This window comes from Sturnira hondurensis, unplaced genomic scaffold, assembly GCF_014824575.4.
Source record: "Sturnira hondurensis isolate 20B ecotype Veracruz unplaced genomic scaffold, ASM1482457v3 Scaffold0010128, whole genome shotgun sequence".
NCBI classification, from domain to species: Eukaryota; Metazoa; Chordata; class Mammalia; order Chiroptera; family Phyllostomidae; genus Sturnira; species Sturnira hondurensis.
The window spans coordinates 7,701,689-7,727,430 of record NW_028082759.1 but is presented as its reverse complement, the minus strand read 5'-3'; the positions used below and the strand labels follow the sequence as shown (position 1 = coordinate 7,727,430).

General features: G+C 42.2%; 1 protein-coding gene and 1 pseudogene across 4 annotated transcripts in view; one reads left to right on the top strand and one right to left on the bottom strand.

Moving 5' to 3' along the window:
* KLHL2 (kelch like family member 2) overlaps positions 1-25,417 on the bottom strand; it is an 85,984-nt gene extending 60,567 nt beyond the window's left edge. For 2 of the 4 annotated variants that reach the window (XM_037058335.1, XM_037058338.1), the window contains exons 1-2: positions 8,898-8,963; positions 1,032-1,138 (exon numbers count right to left, since the gene is read on the bottom strand). In XM_037058335.1, the coding sequence (XP_036914230.1) occupies positions 1,032-1,098 (67 nt within the window). In that variant the 5' untranslated portion in view covers positions 1,099-1,138; positions 8,898-8,963. Of the gene's footprint in view, positions 1-1,031; positions 1,139-8,897; positions 8,964-10,878; positions 11,005-25,152 lie in introns of those variants that run through there. The other 2 variants (XM_037058334.1, XM_037058337.1) reach the window with 2 other exon arrangements.
* Positions 12,309-12,427, top strand: LOC118995630 (uncharacterized; annotated as a pseudogene).
* Positions 25,418-25,742: the final 325 nt, after the last annotated feature.

Genomic DNA, 25,742 nt, shown 5'->3' with positions numbered 1-25,742 from the left:
TAAAATATGCCTCAATAAAGTTGAAAAAATGGAGGTACTCAATTCTCACTGTGTCCCAGAAATTAACATAGTGTCCCTATTTTGCATCAACCTTAGCACACAGCAACCTAAAATTCACCCAAGTCCTCTCAGGCAGAAATAGGGTGAACTGCAAGAAGTACCCACCTGCCAGTTAACTGAAAAGCATTAAGAATATTTACAGACTCAAAATGTCTTCAGGCCCCCCATTCCCATCACTAGGCAAAGCTCACATATTCATAAACTGCCTTTCAGTTAACACATGAAGAGCTGAGCACCACTGGACAAGTGACAGAGTTAAAGCACAGACTGATGAAGTGACTGATGATCCAGTAATTCCAACAAGCAAGTGGCAATGGCAGTGTCAGCTGAAGGAAGGCCACTTACAGAGGACTCTACTAGAGAATTCCTAAACAAAGCCAACGTACTTCAAATCAACCCCTCCTCTTACAAGCCTGGAGATTCTGTTCAGAAGTATTCAGGAGTAACAAACAAGATGTAAACCAGAGATGGAGGGGACCACCAGGACATACAAATTTGACCAGTCCCACTTAAATTAGTATCACCTTTTCAAATCACCCAGTAAAGGCACCTTCCCAAATCACTATTCCAACCTGGCTCACAGCTCCTCTGCTATCCTTCTTACATTCTGGATTATTTAAATCAGTGCAGGAACAGCTAGACTGCAACAGGCTGAAAAGTGAGGTGACCTACAGACTTCTCTCTGCTCCCCAAACACTAAGTCCACTCTCTCCACATGGCCTTCTGCAATTGTCTTCATTTGTGTAAATCCTTTATATCCATTAGTTTTCAAGAAACGTCAGCTCCCCTTCTGGATGCTGTCCGTCACAGTCCTCCCCACCTGCGTCACTGCTCTGGGCGCACAGGCGTTCCATCACTGTTCACATTTAGCTGTGCACATCTCATCTCCCAGTGGCACAATGAGCGCTGGGGCAGGAAGCACTGCTACACTGTCCAGATCGAACAAAAGCGGTAACTAAAATAGTTCATACCTGTAAACATGGCGTGAAAATAAGGACTACAGGCGGCCAGCACCACTCGATGAGCAGGGATTTCCATGTCTTCAGCCACAATTGTGACATCACACAGCAAATTTTGACTGTTTACAAAGCAAAGAGAAAAAAATTAAATCATACCAATAACTGTCCTGAGCATCCCATGCAAAACTATTACAGTAAAAGTCCACTTTTCTGAAGTTGAGACTGACTGAAAACTACCACCCTTTAAAACAGGATCCCTAAACAGAAAATACGTAAAAAATTATCGTGACAAAGGCCCAACTTGCCTTGGCCCTTACTCAGAATCTTGCCTTTATTTAACAGAGAAAGATTTCCAACCTTGATTACTGATTTCTCAACCTAAAGGAAACCACTGGCAGCAAGCTGTCAATGGACTGTGCAAAAAGAGGCTGTTTGAATTGAGAACAGCATCAGCAGAAATGGCAGGTGGCAGCCTGACATGAGGAGGAAAACACGATAAAGCATGTAGACAACTAAATTGGGTGGAGCACCAAAAAGATACATATTTAAAACAACCCTAGGTCATTACAAAATTTAAAAAAATTGTTACCTAAAACCATTATTTTATCACAAACAAACCATTATTTAGCAAACATACCTCAAATTCAAAACTGTTTTAATTAATTCAAAAACAAGTGGTAAAAACACTTTTTATATGCTATACAAGCTGCTAAGTGAGATTCTACAGCTAAATGTAAATGTCTTTTTGGCAAAAAAGGTTGCTGATGTTTATTCTGAACAAGCAAGAAGGCACCAATTCTAAAACTGACCTTACTCATAGTCACAGCATCAAGGGCTGAAAACAGGTGTGGCAAAATAAAAAACCCTTTCAACACACCTCAAATATCTGAGCACTGAATTTGTTTGGAGCATACTAGGTCACACGGGGCCCCGCCTCTACTCTTCTGCCTATTTCCTCCAAGTGTGGCCTGCATGCTTCTGTTAGTTTCTAGTCTTATGAACAACACTTTCACAAGAGTTTAACCAAGTCCTGGAAGTTTTCCACTTTTCCACACTGCTTACAAACTTGTTTCTGTGGAGTTCACATCACAACTTTTCACAGACGCCATTGGCATCTATTTTCCCTCCAGTCTAACAAACTGTAACAAGCACCACTGTCCTCTAGTGACGACTGCAGCTCGAGCTCGGTCTGTAGCTGGTGGGGAGCTCGCTGCGCCTTTTAGACTGACGTACAGCTCATGGGTGGTGCCGAGGTAATGGCTCACGACACTGTATGAGACATCAGGCAGGTCCCACGTTAGAGTCATAAGGGTGCCACGATGTTTCACTAATCTGTCATTCCTCCACATCACTACTTTCTGATGCCTCCATCAGCCTGGAGAGGTGACAATGTCTACCATCTGCTCTGAGAATAATAAAAGCACTCCTCAATCCTATCAATTCCATGGGTTCAAAAATAACTAGGGTGAGAAAAGTCAGTGCTATTTTCAGGAGGGTACACTACAAGAGCTTCACCTTCATGTATTATCTCATTTAGACCCCCGCTGCAATCTTATGAGGCAGGTATAATTATGATTTTTACTATCAAATGTATAGCAGCAGAAGCTAGGTTAAAGATACTCAAATAACCAGCCTAAAGTCCCCACTAGTGGCAATGTCAGGATTCAAATCCAGAAAGTCGAGCAACAGAGGTCTCTTAACCACCACACAAAACCGTCTTAATTTGTGCTTTTAAGACTTGTTAAAGTTTGAATAAAACAGGGAATAGAAAGTATAAATTATAAATAACACCAAATTATTATTTGACATCCTACATACTAAGAACTGTTGGTTAAAGTTCTCTATATTGTTTATAAAAGGCCCACTTTTAATGGGCTTTGGGCACTACTCTCTGAGAGTATTTAGAAAAATCAAGGTTTATTTGCTCATTCAACAAGGCAGTAGGCTCACCTCCACCTAAGGAGACCAGCAGAAGGGACTGACGATCCAAGGTTACACACGGAGTGGAAAGCGCCACTGTAAAAATGCTACGCGAATAGGGGAGCATCTACATCAGACTAGTGGTCAAAAAGGCTTCCTGTAGCTACTGACCTTAAGTCGAGCTCTAAAAAAGCAAATGTTAGCTGGATGAAGGAGGAGCAAGAGAAGTCTAAACGACAGAGCAGAATGTGCTGTTGCACGGAGACCTGAAGCAGCGAAGTCCATTGGGGACCAGGGGAACCAGGAGTGTGAAGAGACAGAGGGCGTGAACAAAGCAGGAGGGGCTGGGACGGCAGTAAGTCTCTCAGGAGGGTCATCTGCGTTTCCCTGCTGTGACCAGGAGGTCTGGACACAAACCAAACATCAGTCAACTGCATCTTTATGCCGGTTTTCCTTTTGTCAGTCATCCCTCTTAGTGCTCTAGTTTCAAGATGGAACTTAAGTGGAATTATACTTGAACACCTCAAAATCACATAATTAATTACACTGAGCATCAATTACAATTATTCATTGATCCAAACCTTGTAGCATAACACATGCTGGGTGTCACATAATTACTTGTTCTCATTGGCTTATTAGCTGGTGTCAGTTAACTAATGAGGTAAAAGCATTCCCAAACTAGTAATATGCAGCCACGCCTTGGGTGAGGTCACACAGAGTCTAAGGACACATTCTAAATCAACAAACTGAATGGCTGTGAGGTGAGAAGAAAAGGCTACAGACACAAAGTCTGGCAATAAAAATCAGAGAAACTTGTTTGAGCAGCCCAAAACCAGGCTAAGTTTTTGAGTTTATGCTCCTATTACTTGAAATCTAATAGGGGAATGGACCGTAGGGGAAACAAAAAGTTTTCAGAATGAGATAAAGTTGCTGTTTAGCATTTACTCACTCATTTAGCAAATGAGTGAGTAAATGAGTGAGTGAATGAGTGACTACTGTATGCCAAGGACTGTCAGTTTACCATAATAAACAAATGTCCATGATAGCAAGGAACTGACAGTCAAGCAAGGAAAACAGACAAGCTAACAGGTAATTATAAAATGGACCTATGACTATTACTGTAGCTCAAGTGTGGGGTGTTTGGGAACACGCAAAAGCCGTCAAGCCCAACTTTACAAGGGTTTTGGAAAGAAGTTGCTCCTAAGCTCAAACCTGAAGAATATGAATTCCATGGCCCTTATGTAAAACTCAAATGGCACAGAAAAATGAAAGGTATTCCATCTCCTAAATGAAATGGCATCTTGAGACTGGGACCTTCTCGGGAAAAAAAACTGCTTTGAAAATTAATAAAACATGCCTAAACATACCAAGACATTATTTGGTTTAACATAAATGAATTCTTAAGACTAGAAAATCTAGCACTGTTGTGTATATATCTTCTTCAAGTACAATGTGCCATCAGGCTCTGAGATATTAAAAATAATTAGTAGTCACATGAAACAAGAATTTACTTTCAACTGGAAGTGGGGGTGGTAGGCAGATGACATGGCATCTGTCCACCTTTCTTTCCTGGGTGCCAGGGAATATCTGGAGGCACTTCCTGCCACATGGCGTGGAACAGAAGTAACAACCAAGATGCCAGGCTGGTCAGATGCACTGTTAGTCAAAAGTCCCCAGGCAAACACAAACCACAGCCTAGGAAGGTGCCCCAAGTCATCTTGGAACAGCATCAGGTACCAGGACAAAGAAACAAGGAAAGACTTTTTTTTTAAAGGTGGGGGCAGGGGGAATAGGTCAGAGGCCACAGAATTTAAAAGCTGATCAGGAAGCAGGGGCGAGCCTTCGCCCAAATGTGGGGCTGCGGTTCAGAACACAGCCGCATCATTGAGTACTGGCTACCTGGCATCTAGGGAGATGGGGTAGGGAGATGAGCTGTTTTAAAGGCAGAAGGCTTTACCTGACTGCTGACTTAAATTAATCATATTTAACCAAACCTCCTATAATTGACAATGTCATTTAATAGACAAGGCAGATGTAACCTGGCTAAAAAGCCAATAAAATTAAACAACAAAGCGCCAAGACAAGGGACACTGCTGTCTTTCTTCTCTTCCTTCTTAAAACCATGACGGTTTGCATTTGAATTTCTGTGGCAGTTCCGCACAAGGAAAACCTACACGTTGGGTGCAGTAAGATCCACCACACTAAGAGTCCTGAAGAACAGAACCGCCTCAACAGATCTGCACCCACTGAGACCTCAAACAGGAAGCAGGAAGCAGTGACAGTCAACTTAGAAAGTTGCAGGAAAACCTCCTACAGCCAGGAACTGAGAAACTGCTTTAAACTAGTAAGGGGCTCCAGATTAGAGAATCTAGCACCCTTTTCAGATAGAATCAAGAGAGCAGGATAACAATGAAAACTGACAAAACAGAGCCACAAGAACACATGGGGAAAAGCACATCACAATCTGTAGGGAAGGGAAGGTAACATGTCCTGATCTGAGGACCTGCAAGAATACTCAGTCACCATTAAGAGAAGATGCAAATAATAATTAGAAATAAAGTGAAAGAAGACATTAGGGACAGAAAAACATGATGGGGAGGGAGCACAGTAGAGAGAAGAGGGAGTTAAAAGATCTGATGAAAACGAATGCAGAGGTGAGTTTCTAAACATGTGAATGAAAAACTCCACTGCCTGGTAGAAAATGCAGAATATATACAAAGGGAACTTCCTCATTAAAAGTTGTTTTTTTTTTAACTTGGTGAAATAAATCACGAGATAGATACTCTGAGCTTCAGTAATTTTTAAACAAGAAGACAAACTGAGATTTTCTGGTTTTCTGATTTAAGATGGGATGCTGAGGCTAACTCTGAAGTTGTACACTAGCTCACACATGCTAATTATTCAGCAACATGAAGAGAACAACAAATAGAAGTTGTGTTAGTAAATTCATTCATTAACATCCATTCTTCAGTCTTTGAAATTTTTAAATGATTCTGTCCATGCTCAATAGGAACCATTTTTAAAAAGATTGATACTGACTGCTTAAAAATCACTGTGGAAAATTACTAATTGAGACTGTAAATTTCAAAATATCCCTCAAAGTTTCTAAGCAAACAAGCCCGTTTGATCTGGGGGTCCTTTCTAACTGTTCTGTCCTTTAAGGAATGTTTTATATTCTGCACTAGTATAACACAAAAACAAAAGAAACTGACAGTGTCTTACTGTAGAAAAATACATATACTTGAGCAATAAAAATTTCACATCCTAGTAAGTTCCTAAAATCTATTGTAAAAACAGTGATATAGAGCTATGAAGAGAAAGGCAGGCGCACTTAAGTTTCTGGTTTAATTCACTTGCCATCTAAGCAACAAATTACAGATAACCAAAAGAACCGCAACTCAATTTTCTCACAGATGCGCAACAGACAATTTTATCCTACTAGCGATCTGGGGCCACAATGTCTAAAAGTCCTGGGGGGGGGGGGGATACAATACACACTCCTTTAAGTGAGAGCTCTTTTATTTACAGTATCTTCTAGAATGTAAGAACTGCTATTACACTGAATAACTACATATTTGCAGCTTATCTATTAAGTGAACATTTGAAGTGTCTCATATGATTTATCCTTACTGAAAACTTCTAACTCCTAAATATAACTTAGGGATCAAAATTATCTTCCTTCTAAACAAGTAATAGGTTGGCCTCCACTAATATTCGTCGAAATTTTTGAAGCTCAAATACAGTCTTATCCCATATCCTAGAAAATCAAAGTGAGTTTTATTTAAAATGTATTTAAAGGCAAAATGCTAACTTTGACAGTTCTTTTTACAGACATCTTAAAAAGCTCACAATCTAATGTTCTCCATAAAACTTGGGTCTGGGATTTAGTCTGCTGCTTTGCCTCCTCCAGCAACCCAACACTGTGTTGCACAAAAAGCTCTCTGTAAAGATCTTCTGGCTTAATTGTGAAAATGTTAGTGTTCTGAAAAACTCCTCCCCCACCCCCAACTCGTGTTTGGAAAATTCAAAGAGGTGAATTTCCCACCCGAGATATGTTGCTGCACTTGACTTGTCCTTTTCGCTACACTGCCAGGCTGTTCCCAACACCATCAATGTTACAATGCTGCTAGGCAGTCTTAGGCCAAACCTCGGCAAACACACCTGATCTCGTCTGATCTGGGAAGCTAAACAGGGTCGGGCCCAGTCAGTACCTGGGAGGGAAACAATGCTACTATTACCTTTTCAAACACGGTCACTGATTCCCACTGCCCACAGGATTAGGTCCGAAGTAACCACACCAGTTAAACCTGCCACAAGACTGTGCTTCTCCTGCTTCCTAACCTTTGCTACAGACTTCCCAGTATGAATGCTTAATTCACTTTATCCAACCGGTTACGCTCACCTCCTCCCTAGCTCATGTAATTATCCAGACCAGGACCTGCCTTTTCTCTCCCATCCTTTGTATGAATCCCACTGCACACCCACCAGGCCCAGCTGAAGCCAACTCTCTGGATGGCTGTGGATTCGTCCTGTGAGAATCCTTTTCACCACGTACACTTTGCTAACAATTTTCCACCACCTCATCCTCTTCCCTGGCGTGACCTGCAGCAACCTAGACACTTGAAGGGCATGGGCAAGTCTGACACTGTTTTCTGGCTCCCAGCCTTTTGGGAATGCTAGATGATTTTAAAGGAGAACTGGGTGTTTGCAAACACTTGCTGAATACACTGTTTACAAGTGACTGCAGGATTTCTAATCCAAGTAATTTTAAGTTATTCAAGCTTATATTGGGTTGGGGCAGAGAGCTATATCTGGGCTTCCTATCTTTAAAAAACCCTAGTTTAAAGAAAATGTAACATTTCTTTTCTATAAACTATATTAATTCTATAACTGACACTACAAAACTGTCCTCCCACTCTCACAACCGCACTTTACACCAACCATAATTGGAAAAAAAAGTGACTTTTACTCCTTAGATTTCACTTTTCTTCAGCCAGAAGTTCCTAAACCCTCTCTGGCACACAGCTGACTGAGCAGAGGGGACAGCCCGAGTGTAGAGGGGTGAGAACGAGGAAGCTGTCCTTTCCCAGCAGTCAGGAAGTCACTCTCAGCCACCCCTTCCTGGCAGAAGGAAACTGATGCAAGGGCAGGACGTAAGAAGTGATTTTCAGCTGTGATGGAGTAGGCCTCTTCAGAGATTTTTTTAAAAAAAGAATTACTCAAATTGGCTGCAAGGGATAAGAGAAAAGAGAATGGTACTAAATACCAAAAAAAAAGAGACGGGGTTGGGAGGGAGGGGCTAGTCTAAGGAATCCCAAAGAGGGCTCATTTTTAAAAACAATAGCAGTTGATGACTTCATTAAAACAATCCTGGCTAGAGATCTGGCAGCCAATACTCTCCAGCTACTCAAAGGTCGTTCTCTGTTCTAAAATCAGCCTCAACAAGAAGGTACTATTTCACAGCCATATAGTTCATGCCCAAAATGAAACAAATAGATACATGAAGGCTACAGCTCAATAATCCTAGGACAAGGCAAGTATACCACCTGACGTGCAGGTAAGGAAGAAAAATCTCACAGGCTCAGAGAATGTCAGCGCTGCAGTGAACCTCAGACTCCATCCAGTCCGCTCCCCGCCCTTTACAGTTAAGGCTCAAAGACACGCACTCACACAAAACCAGTGGAAGGCCACAGCTGCCGCACCCCATGGATTGGGCATGACATGTGTAAAGGACTATTTAAAGTCAATCTTTCTAAACTTTTCAAAAAAAGAAAAGCCATTAAAGATCTCAGTCACAAAATAACCTGAATATTTTTCTTACTTTTCTCTCAGTTCCACTTAGTAACACTGCACTTGACATTCTAAAAAATATTGTTGCTGTGAGATTCAAATATTGAAACAGCATGGCCACACTTGCTGGGTAATCCCAGTGATATTTTTTCATGAGACCCTTCTTACTGAAAATGTCAGAGCAACACTAGGAAGCAAATCAAACCTCCAATATGCAGTAACTTTCTCTTGTCCATCTCTCCAATCCACTCTGCAACCATTAGCCACTGTGTTCTTTTCAATACAAATCTGATCTCACAACCCTGCTGAAGTGGCTTTCGCCCATGGTAACTCCAAACAAAGACCAAAACGTGTAAAGGCTCAAGAACACTGGCCCTCGCCTGCCCACGCAGCCTCGCCACCCACTGGCCACCTGTGCCCCAGCTCCCCCTCAGCTCCATAGCGAGGCCAGCTTCCTCCCACGGCAGATTTGAGGGCCGCCCTCCCCTATCTGGAACACTGCTCCCTAATCCCTTCCACCCCATCTGGACCTCATTTCTTTAACTCTATTTCTTTTCAGATCTCAGCAGAATTGTTCTGTTCTTCTCAGGAAGCCTTCCTTCCTTCACAGACCTCTGCTATCTGCCTCCAGAGGCCCCCTTATAGGCATTCACTGCCACTGACATTATTTGTGAGATTCTTTGACTGATTAATGCCTGTTTCCTGCAGTCAACCATAAGCATCATGAGGACAGCGACCATGTCTGATGTGGCTCTCCATTGTATTCCCATAACCAGTAGATAAATATTTATTGACTCCTTAATTTCATTAAAGAACAAATGAACAAATGATGGACCTAAAGATGAGCTTTCAGGAAGACAAAGCATAGAGACGTTAAGGGAAAGTTAAAGCCATTCCCTTTTTAGCCCAACCTCTTAAATATATGTAAAGTACTTTAACAAAAGGAATGATGAGAAAAAAATATATCTTTCACAAAATGCTCACAAAACCAATACTGTTCATACATACATTAGTCTTCGAATTAAAAAAAAGAAAAGCGCCCTGGCTGGTGTAGCTCAGTGGATTGAGTGCAGGCCTGCGACTCAGACAATCGGGTTCGATTCTCAGTCAGGGCACATGCCTGGGTTGCAGGCCAGTTCCCTGCAGGCCAACTCCCAGCAGGGGACACATGAAAGGCAACCATACATTGATGTTTCTCTCCCTCTCTCCTTCCCTTCCCCTCTAAAGATAAATAAATAAAATCTTTAAAAAAATAAAAATAAAAAAAAGAAAAGCTACTCCTCTTTCAATCCACTTCCAGAATCATTCTTTTCACTACAGTGACTCTGCCACATCTGAGAATTACCTAAGAAATGGACAGGACCCCAAAATTACTACCACCACCACCAGAGAGTGCTACATTTTTCTATGTCTAGAAGTTTTCTTTCCATATTCTTTGCGATAACAAATTAGAAACCCTAGACCACCAATGTCCAACTGAAATATAATGCTAGTCACAATTTTCTAGTAATTACATTTAAAAATAAAAAGAAGTAAAATTTCAATAATTCCATTTAACCCAAAATATCCAAAGTACTGTCATTTCAAAATGATAAAACATGTAAAAAACTTATTAATAAGAGTTTTACATTTTTTTTTGTACTAAATCTCGGAAATACATCATGTACTTTCCACTTACAGAACGTCTCTATTCGTAACAGCCACGGGGCTTGTGGCTGCCACATAAACAGAGTGGCCTTACACCATCCACACTTCTGGTAAATTATTTGCTTTCTTTTTTCCTTTAAAACACTTGCAGAAATAGCTTTTTTTTTTAAAGATTTTATTTATTTATTTATTTTTAGAGGGGAAGGAGAGAGGGAGAGAAACATCAATGTATGGTTGCCTTTTGTGCATCCCCTGCTGGGAGTTGGCCTGCAAGGAACCAGCCTACAACCCAGGCATGTGCCCTGACTGGGAATCGAACCGCGATCGTCTGGTTCACAGGCCCGCGCTCAGTCCACTGAGCTACACCAGCCAGGGCCAGAAAAAGCTTTTAATGTTCTATGTATCAAACAAAACAACCTTGAGGCAATAAGAATATATTTAGTATTAAACATCTGAAAAAGGAAAGATACCCATGTTTACATGTATGTTAATGTAACGATACCTTCTTAATTCATTCATGACTTTAAAAGCTTTCTTCATATGCCAAGGGTTCACTGTCACCGGGCAGTGTTTTTCGGTATTATCATCTTTTGAATCGAGAGGCTTCTGATGACCCTGCTTTGTACATCTGTACATAAAAGAAAGGAACAAAAAACAGAAAAAAGCTTTATTAAAGATAATTTAGTTTCTGCTTATCAGGCTACAAGAGATACAATGAATGCCCCAGCCACACTTACTGCTAAGCATACTTATACTCACAGTATATATCCAAATGTACAATTAAGACACAATTTAGAACATATTCTGATGGTCACTGTGACTTTAACAAAAAAGTGGGTAATTACCTCCCTGGTGTCATAGCTCTGTCAAAAGCGAGCACTGACAATTCACTAAATAAACATGGTTTGGCAGATACCTCCAAATAAAAATGCTAAGAAATGATCTCCTCCATTGGAAATTAACCTGCTTTTACAATCTGCTACAGTCATATAGTATTTATAAACCAAGACAGGAACAGAATCATATTTTACAGAAATTCAGAAACTCAGCATCTGATTTGAATTTTGATATCTACTTGTAAGGTTATTTTTTTAACTTTTTTTATTACTGTTTAAGTACAGTGGTCTCCATTTTCCCCCACCACACCCCACAATCCCAGTCATCCCTGCCTCCCACCCTTGTAAGGTTATTTACCCCATATACTATTTCCAACCTATTCTATCAAAACATTAATCATGTTAGCTAAAGTCTGAGTATTGCCTATATGGCAACGACTACAGTATGTATTTTTCTTTCACTGTTTGCTTAATCCCCACAATACCTCTGTGAGCTAATTACTATTAGTATTCCCATTTAATGGATGAAGAGATTGGGGCCAAAAATAATTTGGGTAACTTGGTAAGTGAAAGAGTAAGAGGCCTGTCTGACTCTGAAGCTCCTTCTTTTCACTAAGGTTTAATACCAATTCCTACATTTAGCACTGGATATTTAATTTTATATTTAAATTTATAATTTTTAGGGCACAAGGTTATATTGATATTACCACATAAATTATTCTTTTGAGACTTAAGAGACATAAAACAGCAAATAAAATCAGGGCCCCCAGAGGGTAGTGGAAGTGAGGGAGGTGCAATGAACTGCTAATGTACACAAGGGAACTTTGAGAAAATGGTTGCAAAACTCTAGAAATTTACTAAAAATCACTTAATTGTACAACTATATGGATGAGGTTTATGGCATGTAAATAATACCTCAATAAATCCATTAAATTAAAAAACCAGGATACCAAACTAAGCCTTAAAAACTCATACTCATATATACATCACCCAAGAACAACAGGCAGACATCATTATTGTTGTATTTCTCTTCATACCTCTTCCTTTCTTGACCCATTTCTGAAAGGTTGATTCATTTTTTAAATATTATCTTTTCAGCTTTGCGCCGCGGCAGTATCGTAGCCAATGAGGCTTATCTGAGATGCGATTATTGCTAATTGAAAACTTTAAATATTATCTTTCATTAATTCAGCAACTTTTTTTTGAGTGCCAACTATGTACCAAGCACTGCTCTGGGCACTTGGAATACACCCATGAACAAAATGAAGACTTCTGTCCTCACAGAGCTTGCAGTCTAGGATATGTGTGGAGGGATAATACACATAACGAATCATTAAAGTAGGTGGCATGCTCGAAAATGATAAGAGCTACAGACAAAAGAGACAAGGTAAAGAGAGTCAGGAGTGTGCAATGAGACCAGGGCTGGGGCCAGCGGGGACAGGGGAGTGCAGACCATGCAGGGCCCTGTAGGGCACACACTGTAGGGACGTTGGCTTTTACCCTGAGTTAAATGGGGAAGCTCGGCAGAAGAGTGACACAATCCAACTCAGGTTTTCAAAGGGTCACTTTGGCTGCTGATTGGGAATAGTCTACCTGGGTCAAAGAAAGAGGGGAAGCTACTGAGGAGGCAATGCAGTGGGAGATGCCAGTCTCTCAGAGCAGGGTAGCAGCAGTGGAACAGGAGCAGTGGTGAGGAGTGGCTCAGTTCTGACATATTTTAAAGGTAGTGACAACAAGATTTGTTCACAGAATGCAAACTCTGTTCACATGTAGCATGTCCAAGAAAGTCAGAGTGACTCCAGGGTTTTCGGTCTGAGCAATTGGAAGGATTGAGTTTCCATTAACTGAATGGGAAAGGCTGCAAGCAGCCTTGTGGTTTGGGGGTAAGATCAAGAGCTCCGTTTTATACATGTTGGTTTTGAGATATCAGACCTCACAGTAAAGATGTCAAAGAGAGATCAGATGGATACTACAGCCCAGAGTTGGAGAGAAAAATCTAGCTGCAGATAGCAACGTGGAAATCACTGATTACCTAAGATCAGCGATTTTCAACCTTTTTCATTTCATGGCACACAATTTCTAAAATTCTGCAGCACACCAAAAAATACATTTTTTGCTGACCTGACAAAAAAGATAGGTATGATTTTGATTCATTCACAACAGACAGCTATTGTTGTGTTGGCTATTGTTCTTTTTTTAAAAATATATTTTATTGATTATACCATTACAGTTGTTCTATTCCCCCCCCTTCATTCCCCTCCACCCGCACACTCCCTCCCCCACCATTCTCCCCCCCTTAGTTTATAACCACGTGTCTCAAGTTCTTTAGATTCTATATTTCCCCCACTATTCTCGCCCTCCCCCCTATCTATTTTCTACCTACCATCTATGCTATTTTCTGTGCCTTCTCCCCCCTTCTCCTCCTCCCACCCCCCTGTTTCTAACCCTCCATGTGTTCTTCATTTCTATGGTTCCACTCCTGATCTAGCTGTCCTCTTGGTTTGCTTTTGTTTTAGGTGTGGTTGTTAATAACTGTGTGTTTGCTGTCCTTTCACTGTTCATATTTTTCATCTTCTTTTTCTTATATAAGTCCCTTTAGCATTTCATATAATAAGGGCTTGGTGATGATGAACTCCTTGAACTTGACCTTATCTGAGAAGCACTTTATCTGTCCTTCCATTCTAAATGAAAGTTTTGCTGGATAAAGCAATCTTGGCTGTAGGTCTTTGGATTTCATGACTTGGAATACTTCTTTCCAGCCCCTTCTTGCCTGTAAGGTCTCTTTTGAGAAATCCGCTGACAGTCTGATGGGTACTCCTTTGTAGGTGACTGTCCCCTTATCCCTTGCTGCTTCTAGGATTCTCTCCTTCATTTTGGTCTTGGCTAATGTAATTATGATGTGCCTTGGTGTGTTCCTTCTTGGGTCCAACTTCTTTGGCACTCTCTGAGCTTCCTGGATTTCCTGGAAGTCTATTTCCTTTGCCAGACTGGGGAAGTTCTCCTTTATTATTTGTTCAAATACGTTTTCCACTCGTGGCTGTTTCCTTCCCCCTTCTGGTACCCCTATAATCCGGATGATGGAACGTTTAAAGATGTCCTGGAGGTTCCTAAGCCTCTCCTCATTTTTTTGAATTCTCATTTCTTCCTTCCTTTCTGGTGGGATGTTTTGTTCTTCTTTCTGGTCCATTCCATTGATTTGAGTCCCCGTTTCCTTTCCATCACTATTGGTTTCCTGTGCATCTCCCTTCATTTCAATTAGTTTAGCCTTCATAAGTTCCTCCAATTTGTGACTATAATCTACCAGTTCTGTGAGCATCCTGATTAATAGTGTCTTGACTTGTGCTTCTGAGAGGCTGGCAATTTCTTGGTCGCTTAGAGTTATTGGCTCTGGGACTTTGAGTTCTTCTCGCGCCATCTTTCGGGTTGTTCGTGCCTGTTCCATAGCAGGATCAGAGCCCTAAAGTGTTCACTAGAACAGGGCAACTAAGTCGCTGGGTTGTGACGTTGTATGTGGCGGCGGGGTCAAAGAGGGACAATGGCTCTCACTGGTATTGCAGGGCAACTAAGTCGCTGGATTGTGACACTGTACGTGGGGGCAGGGTCAAAGAGGGACTATGGTGTCCTGTCCGCTGCCTGCCACCACGGCCCTCACTGGTGCCGCAGTTGCTGCCATCACCGGGCCCACGCGTTTCGTCCCACTGCACGCAAGTGTGCCACCGCCGTCAGCCCTCGCCCCCTGGGGTTGCGTGGTCTGTCTCACTGTGCGCGAATATGCACCCGCGGTCTGCCCCGCATCCCAACTGGTTCCCGTCTGCCTGCGCACCTGGGTCGGGGGCCCTGTCCTGCCCGACCCTGCTCGCTGCTGGCTCCGCCCCTCTTACCGTCCCCGTTGAACGGTTAGCTGTAGTCGGACTTCCGTATAATTCAATTTTCTGTCCTTTGGTTGTGTCTTTGTTTCTCCAAACCTTTGTTGTATTCAAACTTGGTTGTGGGAGAAGGCACAGTGTTCCCACCTATGCCTCCATCTTGGCGGAAGTGCTGTTGTTCTTTTTTTTGACAATCTAAGGGAAAAGAGGTCAGTGCCCCGGACTAAATAGTCAAGTGCTGCATGTTTTAAAATTCTTGGGGCACACTGGTTGAAAATCGCTGACCTAGATGGTACATGAGGCCATGAAACTCAGGTACCTGAACATGAAGGTAACCTCCAACATAACCTTGCTCATTCCCATCACCACCCCCACCCCCAAGAATCCACACTGAGGCAGTTGATTATTCCATAGCTTGCCCAGAAGAAGTGAGCATCAGTCCTGCTTCCCCACCACCGGAGAGTTTTTAAATAGGCCTTACACTTGTACGGTAAGACTTAGGGCAAGGCATTGCCTCCAGTAGATGAGCCCACAGCTGGAGTGGGAGAACAGAAGCGGGTACCTTACTCCCTGTGGCCTCTCAGTTCTGTGTGTGTGTATAGAGGGTTGAATTATACCTGGCCTAATAAAAACAATTAGCAAGTCTAGAAGTCAAAAGATGGCAGGACAACTGGAACTGATGGAGGGGACTGGGGAAGCACTTTATGGTATAAGACATATTCTCATAATGTCACTTCACACCATTTTTCATAAAGAAGACAGTAGGAAAAGGAGGAAATTATATAGATATATATAACCTACACAAATTGACCATGTAACACTGAATGTCCACATATATAGCAATTTGATAATGTTTATACCTGCTTCCAGTTTAATAACTTAAGAGTTTTCAACAGACAGAAAATATTGAGGATTAGCAAACTATCACAGAAGGCTTTCCAGAAAATGCTCAGAATAGAAGCAAAAGCAACCCTGTCCTAGAAGGTATATCACTGAGTCAAGAATGTTTACATCTGCTTAAGAAGTTAGAAATTAAAACCTCCTGACTTAGAGAACCAACTTTTAAGTCCGCTACCACACCACAATCAGTGTCTACACTGGTGCTCTCTTACAGCTATTTCATCTCCTACTTTTTTATGTACTCCAGAAACTCTGCAAAAAAAAACGTTATTATAAGGCTTTTATTTCTTAACTGGCTTAAAGCAATAAGTCATAAATAACATTAAAAAAATTTTAAGTGTTCTCTGTACTGACAGCCACTTACAAACACAGCTCCCTGCTGCACCCGGCTACACTGGCAATGCTAAGGCCTTCTCCAGAATTTCCCATTTCCAATGTGGTTTTGTGTTAGATGGCCCCTCATTCAGAAGCAGAAATGAGTAATAGACCATTACACCTCATGTCTACAACTGAAGATGTGGAAAATGACCACACACTAGGAAGCAGCTAAGTGGAAGGTAACACTAAGTTACGCCATTGTTGAGTGCAGCATTACATCTTGTCCCCGCTTCCCTTTAAAGCCAAGAGCCAGCTGGCCTTTTCTAGAAAAGCTCTTCATTCTGAGAACAGTCTTCTTTAAAATATCTGGAGAAGATGCTTTTCCAAGGTTTTTCACTTTTAAGTCTTCCCCTAACTCTACATTCCATTCACAGTGTTAATATTCTCCAATGGCCTATTGTCATAAAATATTAAAATATCTGAGGCCTCCAAGGGTTTGGTTCTCAGTCCACCACTATGCTTTGTAATAGCTCCTTCTAAGGTCTGCTTTCAATGACCACCTCTTCTGCAAATTCCCAGCTGTGGCCAAGGGTGGCTTCTCGGGCCAGGTAACTTTCTTTTTTAAGATTTTATTTATTTATTTTTAGAGAGAGGGGAAGAAAAGGAGAAAGAGAGGGAGAGAAACATTGATGTGAGAAAGAACCATTGATCAGTTGCCTCTCATACACCCCCCAACCAGGGGCCAAACCCGCAACCCAGGCATGTGTCCTGACCTGGGATCAAAATGGTGCTGTTTTGCGTTGTGGGATGATGCCTAACCAACTGAGCCACACCTGTCAGGGCACACCAGGTAACATCTAACTGTGGCTCAGAACACATAACTGACAATATCTGAATTCTCCAAGAAGAAGCAAACACAGACTGGACTGTTTCCTTTCAAGAGTCTACATTCCATAACCAGGTAAACGTTTAAACCTACAGCAAACATTTTGAGGACACCTTAAAAATTAGGTCCAGGTTTTTTTACATGTACACCATCTGCTTGAGAACAGTGATTTCCAATGGAGGGGGACACAGAATCAGAATGACCCAAGCAATTTTTTTCAAGCCACACTTAACCATCCCTCCTCACGAGAAGATACAGGAAAGCCCTTTTTACAGCACTAATTGTACCAAAATGACAGCATCTCCAGGAGTAGGGGTGAAGAGAGGCTATGTGTAATTTTTTAACTGCTGTGATATACCCCACCACCCACTTAACTCCTACTCTAGGACAATCATCTCAGATTGAGAACAAACACTAGAAAATATGGGTTGGTTATGTTTTTAATGTCTTCGGGTAGAAACAATGCTAATTCATATGAATGATACAGCTGCAAAATTTAACAGGGGACCAGACATTTCGCATTCAGAACACCAATACTTAGCCCCTTGGTGGCCACCATCTCTGCTCTCCCTTCTGCCTCTTCACCTCAAAAGCTGCAAGACTCCCCTGCCTGCAATGAGTCACCCACCATTACTCACAAATTTCTGCCAAGTTCACGTCAGCAGCTGTTGTTTTCAAAGTCACCATCCATGCTGTACGGCTCTGAAGTTTCTCCATTATTTTATGATACCACTTTGATTCTCTCTGCTGTCCTCCGAGCTAAACCTGCTTATGGTCTTCCTAGCAAAACTTGGTTATTGCACTAACACTGCTTCCATACACAAAGTCCAGGATATTGGAAGTGATATAACTAATATTTGCTATGTCACTCTACAGTTTCCCAACAAAATGCTCTCACATCCTTCATCTCACCCAAATAACCACTCTATTTCTTAGAGGTTGTAAAAGTAGAGAGGGCTTTTCCTATTGGAAACACGTCTCAGTTTGTGAGTTGTGGTTTTAACTTCTGCAATTAGCTAAAGACAAAGAGACATGCTCTGCAAATTTTCTTCAAGTGTTTAGAATTTAAACTTTTATTAAGTCCAGAACCAGCAGACTAACCTATAAACATATGGTAATGTTACCAAATAAATATAGCTTAAAAATGTTAACGTCTACCCTACAGACATGCAAGAACTTGAACTGCACCTTCAGTAGGTAGAGTTTTAGAACTCAATGTGAAGATCTTGTGAGATTAAAAAACACCTCCTATCCAGTCACAGGAAACCTTACAGACAACATCATAATAATGCCCCTGAATACATCAGTATAGTATTCAGTATATATATCGCTAAAAGTTATGTTTCCAGTTTTCCAGAGCTGGAAATATCTAGAAAAACCAGAACTGCCCAGTGTTACTAAAATGGGTTAGCAATTAAAGCAGAGCACTGAGGTACCACATGCCACCCCTCCTCAGGCCCCTAGGACTCAGCTGTGGGGCTCTCTGTTGAGGGTTGGGGAAGCTTTTGGCAGGAGGTGGCTGAGATGTCTGAGGTGGAGAGGTTGATGGAAGTTGCAGTATAATTGCTCTCAGACAGTAGAACAATAGAGCTGTATAAAGCTCTACTTCAGTTCAACTCTGCTCTCTCTCCCTCCCACCTACATGACAAACAGCGCATAATCAGGCACTTTTTGTCCCTGACAGTGACTATTACCAGGAAAGAGATGAGGGTAAAAGCATTTCTTATGCAAGATCCTTCTTATTTTAAAGAATATGTTATAAACAATTAACAAAGCACTGTCCAATGGGATATTTGTAAGATGTTAAAAGAGGTTGATGATCTATTTCAAACATTTCTGTGTCTTTTATCACTCATATTTCTGACCTTCCTTTTGCCACCTTTTCTAGTATTGCCATCACTTGGTTGTTAAGAGAAGGCAGCAATATGACGTGGCAATTCCGTCCAATGGGCTACATTTCCCAGCACTGAATGCAAAGGCGCTAAAAGAAGACCAGAATCAGCTGGATGACCTGAATTGTACTCCCGCCTGTGTCAAATACTAACCAACTGACCTTGGATTAGTTACTTAGCCTCTCTAGGCTTTGGACTGTTTAATTATAAAATAAGGCTTTCTTAGTCTACAAATATGTCTAATATAAAATGTAACTTGAAAGTCAAAGATGACACCACCTCACCCCCGTGCCTCAGGGAGCTATACTAAACACTACACAAATGCAAACACAGAGTTCAGAAGAAAAATGTTGAAGTTAGGAGCTCAACTGAATACGGAGATATATTTTTATGGATTTTACTGGCCTTCCTCATCTTTAATTGCAACGGTCAATTAAAAGTATTAGTAATACTCTAGACAACTGCCACTGTTAACAAATCAAGTAGGCGAGCACTGCCTAGATGCCCACTGCATACCCTATGCCAAGCAAGAGACAGAAAGAAGAAGCTGAGCACAGGAGCCTTCTTCAGTTACAACCTAACTGAACGGGCACATCTGAAACCAGTAGGGAAGGGCACAAGTGAGTACATAGGTGCAAGATTACGGGCTACTGATTATAAATACTATGGGAATGCAAAGGCAGCTGGCATGAGTTGAGGGAAACAGGAAAGACTTTATGAAGGACAGGAGGCTCCAACTCTCGGGAGAACTCTAAGTTGGTTTAACTGCAGGCAGCATGAAAAATGGCTGGAGACTCTTGGTGTGTGATAAAGCAGATTTTGAACACATAAGATATGGCCAAAATGATGGAGGACTTTGACTACCAGGCTGAGATATCTGGTTTTGGTAAGTCATTTAACATGCCTCTAAGATGTTGGGGCAGGGGGAGGGCATCAAATAGTAGGTGGACTGAAAGGTGAGAAGGGAAAACAATGCTCAATAGCAGGAAAAAAATCCAGGTATCAAGTGATGAAATCTGTTCATCAAAATACTAGCAGTCAGAATAGACACTTGAAACCAAGGCTCTACAGTTCCTGGGAGCTGATAAGACACGGAAAGTGATGGAAGAGAAATCAAAGACCATTCCCAGGCTTTGGGTAGACTGATTACTCCACTGAACATGTAAAGATGTTATACAGAGAAATCAGTTTGAGAACAGATTATGAACACAGTCTTAGAAATGTTGAATCTGAGATATGAGCTGATGAGATATGAGATATAAGAGTAGATGTTCTGTAAGAAGCTCGAAGCTCAAAGTTCAAGGCTGAAACACAGCTCTTCAGCCCAGTCTTAAGATACAGATGGAGCCACAACTCAGTGGTTAACAGATGACTGAAAAAGAAGACTCGGCCAAGGCCTGTCTCTGTGAGAAACAGATACTGCCAAACTGCAGTAACAGAAAAAAAGCCACGGAAGACAAAAGTGACCAACTGAGTCTTGCCTTCTCCTCCATAAGCTTGGGAAAGTAATTTAACTTCCGAAAAAAGGACAGTTATGAGAGGCCTACACTAAATGGTAGGTTGACAACAAGATTAAGTGAGATAAAGAAATAAAACAAATAAATATATCACATTTAGCAACTTAAAAACTCGACGAGAAAACCAAGAGAAAGCAGCATTATGGAAAGCAAGGGCCCGTTTTTGAAGGCAGAATCAGTGAACAAAACTGGTCCAAAAAATACTTTAGCAAATGCCAAGAGTCTGAAATGAAGAACGTGCCTAAGACAAAGTATATTAACCCACCCACTATAATAGCTGTGTTATGTTTTTGTTTGCTGTCATTTCAGCCATGAGGAAAAGGACTTGGTTTTGTTTTCTGGTCATCATAGGTACCCAATAAATATGAACAAAAAAACCTGACCTTCCTCATTATGAACAGTATATACATTTAGAATTCAGTAAAATTCTATAGAAAAGCATCTGAAAGGCAATTTTTGTTCTCCATATCACCTTGATCTTAAGAAAGAAGATGAATTATCTTCATAAACACTCCTGGTGCAGTTCCATAACAGCCATGGATGAGTAAATTTAGAGTCACATTTACAAAAGCACACTTACTAATACTTACTAAATACCTACTAAGTGCATTAGAAAATATAAATTAGAAATAAGAGGTTTAAGGGGGTATTTAGTGGGAGGTGAGAAGTGATTTCCCAGCAACAGAAATTTTTAAGACTACTGCATAAATGCTACCTAGTCCGGAAACCACTTCTCAAGTTCTGAAGTGCAGTTCAAAATTTTCTTTACATATGACACTTTTAACATACATGGATTCATATGTTTTTCAACATTGCATTGTGGGCTATTATTGCTCCTAAACATTTTAAAGGTCCTTGTCTGTCATTGAGGAGGTTCACCTATGATCTGAGAGATGCCCAATTTGCTTAGGACTAGTTAAACAAAAAACTGGTTCAACCTTTATAGCCAATGGGCAATAAAAGACAAGCTAATGGATATCAGGATAACCAATGGCAAGGTTCTAAAGTCACAGAAATTGAATCTTCGAATTAGAAAGAACATTAAAGGTCATCTAGTCCAGTGAATCGCAAATGTCAGGCTTCAATGAACTTTTAAATGGTCTGGGGCAAAATGAGAGCAATACAGTAAGTTTCCCTAAAACTAAATTTATTCCCTTTAAGAACTATTCTTCATTCTGAGATTATGTCCTTCTTTAAATTGTAAAGGGGCACTAAAATGTCCTTTCTTTTACAAAAAGATGACAGTTGATAACTGGTTTATTATCAATTAATTTCTTTACTTGCCAAAACAAAAAAACTTAGCAATTCCATGTTGGACTTCAATTTTACAAGCTAGTAAAATCCAAAACTCTGAGAACTTCTGCTCTAACCCAACCAATCTTCTACTATAATCTCTTAGAACAGGGTAAACAAGATGTTTTTCAGCCCACGCTTGAACACCTCTGAAGTTCAAGAGTCTCCAGTGAAGTGGAACCAACTGAAAAAAAGATATGGTTGTATTGGGAGTATACCTGCTTAGTTTTGAGAAGAAAAAGCAAAAAAGCAAAGCCTGTAGAAAGAAAGCCAACTTACAAAACAGGAACCAGTCAGACAACAAAGGCCAAGAAAAATGTTCAGTGAGGGGAGGTCAAAGGATGAACTCTGTCCTACACCTTGTCTTCCCTTAACTTAACATTTATGAAAAACCTTTTAAAAATAATTCCAAAAACTAGAACATATAAAAATCTCCTGAGGTTAGAGCTTCTCAGTTTACATTTCCTTCTGTACATTTTCTTTACTAATAACATCTCATTTTTAGCTGCACAAATTTCAGATTCAGAGGCACATCTCCACAGCCTTAATATCACCCAGGCCTCAAAATGCAACACATCAAAATACCACATGTACTCAAAGAGGCAAAAAACAATAAGCAGAGATATTAAAGCCCAATGACAATCTATATGATAATCAGAAAGGATGAGGAGTGGAAAGAGACGAAATCAAAACCTGAGTTCAACAAGCCCATACTGAAGGAACAAGTGAGCCTGGGGCACAGTTGTCTCCATTCCTCCAAGAAAACTTACCAACAGGCTGAAAGGGAACAGGTGAGATTTGAAGGCAACGTGAAACCGACTGCTAAAAGAGAAGTATGAGCAAAAATACCACACACAATGCCAGACAGAGACAGGCATTCAAATATTTGCAGAACGAATGAATTCATAAACAGATATTCACACAAAGAGGATCTGAGTCCCAGTTTCCTAAGACATCGTCCAAGGCACTCTAAGTCCATGTCAAACATCTTTCTTTGCCTTAAAGTTCAGGCTACAAATCTAACCTTATGAAAAACTGAGCCCTCCCAATAACTTCCACTGGACCCTGTCCTAGTCTAGCTCTAGCCCAGGGAGTCCAGAAGAAGCAACTTCCCAAAGACACTGCTTGCATTCCTCAAATTCAGCACCCATGATTCAGAGTAGAAGGAAAAACAAGTCAGTGGGAGTGGGAGTGGAAGCAGAAAGGTAACGAACACTCCGAGTAGCTTTGGGATGAGACCTAATCCTAGACAGACCAAGTGAAAATAAAAACCTATTTGTATTTGTTATTAAATGAACAGAAACAATGCAAAAGTCTCACCAACTTCGGCCACCCATAATTACAAGAAGTTTCAACAATTCTTTCATCACTGCTGCCGTTCCAAGCTTTCTATTACCCCTCAACTTACCACTGTTCCAGCACTACTGATGGAGTCTCAATACCAAAGAATTGGGCTAGGTACCAGAACTATATTAGCTGATCTTTCCTAGATTCTGTTAATCCACATTTGCAAGCACACAAATATGTCATTTCTTACTTTTTTTCAATTACAGTTTACATTCAATATTGTTTTGTATTACACACAGGTGTACAACATAGTGGTTAGACAATCATATACTTTACAAAGTGTCCTCCCCCCATAATTTTTAATTATTTCTATTTAAATCATTGTCCATGTCTCCACTAGCTCCCTACAGCTTTCCACACCCCTTTTTCACCTGCATTCTAAGATCTCCTTGGTCTTTCTTTTAGGTTACTCTGCTCAAAAACTAAAAAGGGATGGCAGGGAACTGATATAAAGGGGGCAGCCTTGCTACAGGTAACATACATGGTATACCATACACATATACCGTACACACTATGTGTTGTCTATACACAGGTAGCATTTCCTGCCTAAAATGCCTCTTGAGCATGGACACAACTTGTGCTGGTGCTCACGATGCTGCGGTTAGCAATCCACCATCATGTTTCCTAGGAGTCAGGAGCCTTCCTGAACCTGCTAAAGAGCAAAACCAGATCACAAAGCCCTCAAAGCCACAGTGATCACGAAGCAACTGAACCCTCATTTGTATCAGCTCAGGAGGGTTAATTCAAGAGTCTTAACATCTGCTCCTTAGATTCCCATGACCTGTTCCACTCAAGCTAAAAATTCCACACGGCACTTTTAGTTACAGAATCCTATTAGAGCTCCTAAAAGGATTCAACACCAAAACATTATTCAGCCCAAGCCTAAGGTCCATATTTTGGCTAGAATGTTACCAAAGAACCGCAAGAGGCTGGGTGCAGTAAAAAACAGTAAGTCTCCATGAATAACTCATGAAAAGGTAAGCCGTTCTTCAAAATGAGGTGTGTCTGCAGTTTGAAAAGTCAGATTCAAAGGGCTCTTGTTCCCTGATAAAAATTAAACTAAGGAAAGCAAATCAAAATGGAAAACCTCAGAACTCAGGGATTTATAGTTCACTTTTACCAAAATGTAAAAACAAAAATCCTGTACTCAGTAATGCAATACCTTCAATATCTCCCATATAACTGTTCAGCTGTTATTATTTCTGAACAGTAATTTTGTTGCAGGTAATGTTCAGTGTATTTGGGTACCACGGAAAAAAGACACCTGTGCCTTGCAGGTCCTACACTACTAATCTGCCCAGGGTACCAAGGAAACAGAAAATGCTCTGATTTCTGGATATAATTTTCTGCAGTGCCAGGTAAAAGAGGTCACATGCCCTGAACAGCCGCGGCTCATTCAGTGATGTAAATGCTCCTCAATTAATTTTACTAAAAATTTGGAGAAGCAAGGAGCCTAAGATCAATCCATTTAGACGCCGAGCGTCTGGTAGTTTCCAGTATCCTTTTTTCAACGGACTCCCGTGCATCCTGTTTCCATCCCTTAGAAAGGGGTCGGCCAGCTGGGCACAAGCAGCCCGTGCATTCCGTGCAGGTAGACACAGGATGGGCAGAGTCCCCAAGCACAGCCCCATCCCGAATCTCCTATTCGCCTGGGCTCGGGAAGACCCTTCCCAGGAAATACTGGGCAGGGCTTTAAGTCACTGCCTGACCGGGCTGAGTTTCCACTCGCGACCGCCTCGGGACTGCGGGAACCGCGCCTCGTCACGCCCTGCAGCTCCCACCTCCCGATGCCCCCGGCTCCCCGGCGGCCCCGGGCGTCCGTCCCCGAGCAGCGCCCGCCGCCGCGGACACCAGCGGAGCCGCAGAGGCGCGCTTAGCCGCACCGCAGCGGCACAGCCCGCCCGCACGCCCGCTCACTCACGCGGGAGGCAACGTCGGCGTCTCCATTGTGGCTCCTCTTGGGCTTCAGAACGCAGTCACCGACCGCCGCCGCCAGCACCATTCCAGCCGCGGACGCCGGCACTGCCCACCCACGGAGCCGCGTTCCATCCGCCTCACTGAGCGCCACCACCTGCGGCGGCGGCCCCCGCGGCCATGGCCCGCTCGGCCGGGCGCGCTCCGTCTGACTGCGCGGCTACCGCGCTCGCCCGAGTGCGGGGCGGCGGCGAGACTGGCGGGCGCGCGGGCTCGGCCACTTCCGGGTTCGGCCCCGCCGGCGCCGACGCCGTGACGGGACGGCCAGGCGGCCTCCTGCGGCGGCTGGGGACCCCTCCCTCCCTCCCTCGGCACCTCCCCTTCCTCCTCCTGCTGCCGAAGCTGCTGTTGCGGCTGCGGCTGCAGCGGCTGCTGCTGCTGCTGGAGTAGGGTGGGCGTGCGGAGACGCGGGCCCGCGGGCCTGGGGCCACGGCTCCTGCAGTGGGGTCTGTGGGTCACCCGGGCGGGAGAGCTAGAAAATCGGACCGGAGTGTCGTCGTGCAGGGAGAAGGAGCTCGAAAGCAGGGCGAAATAGCG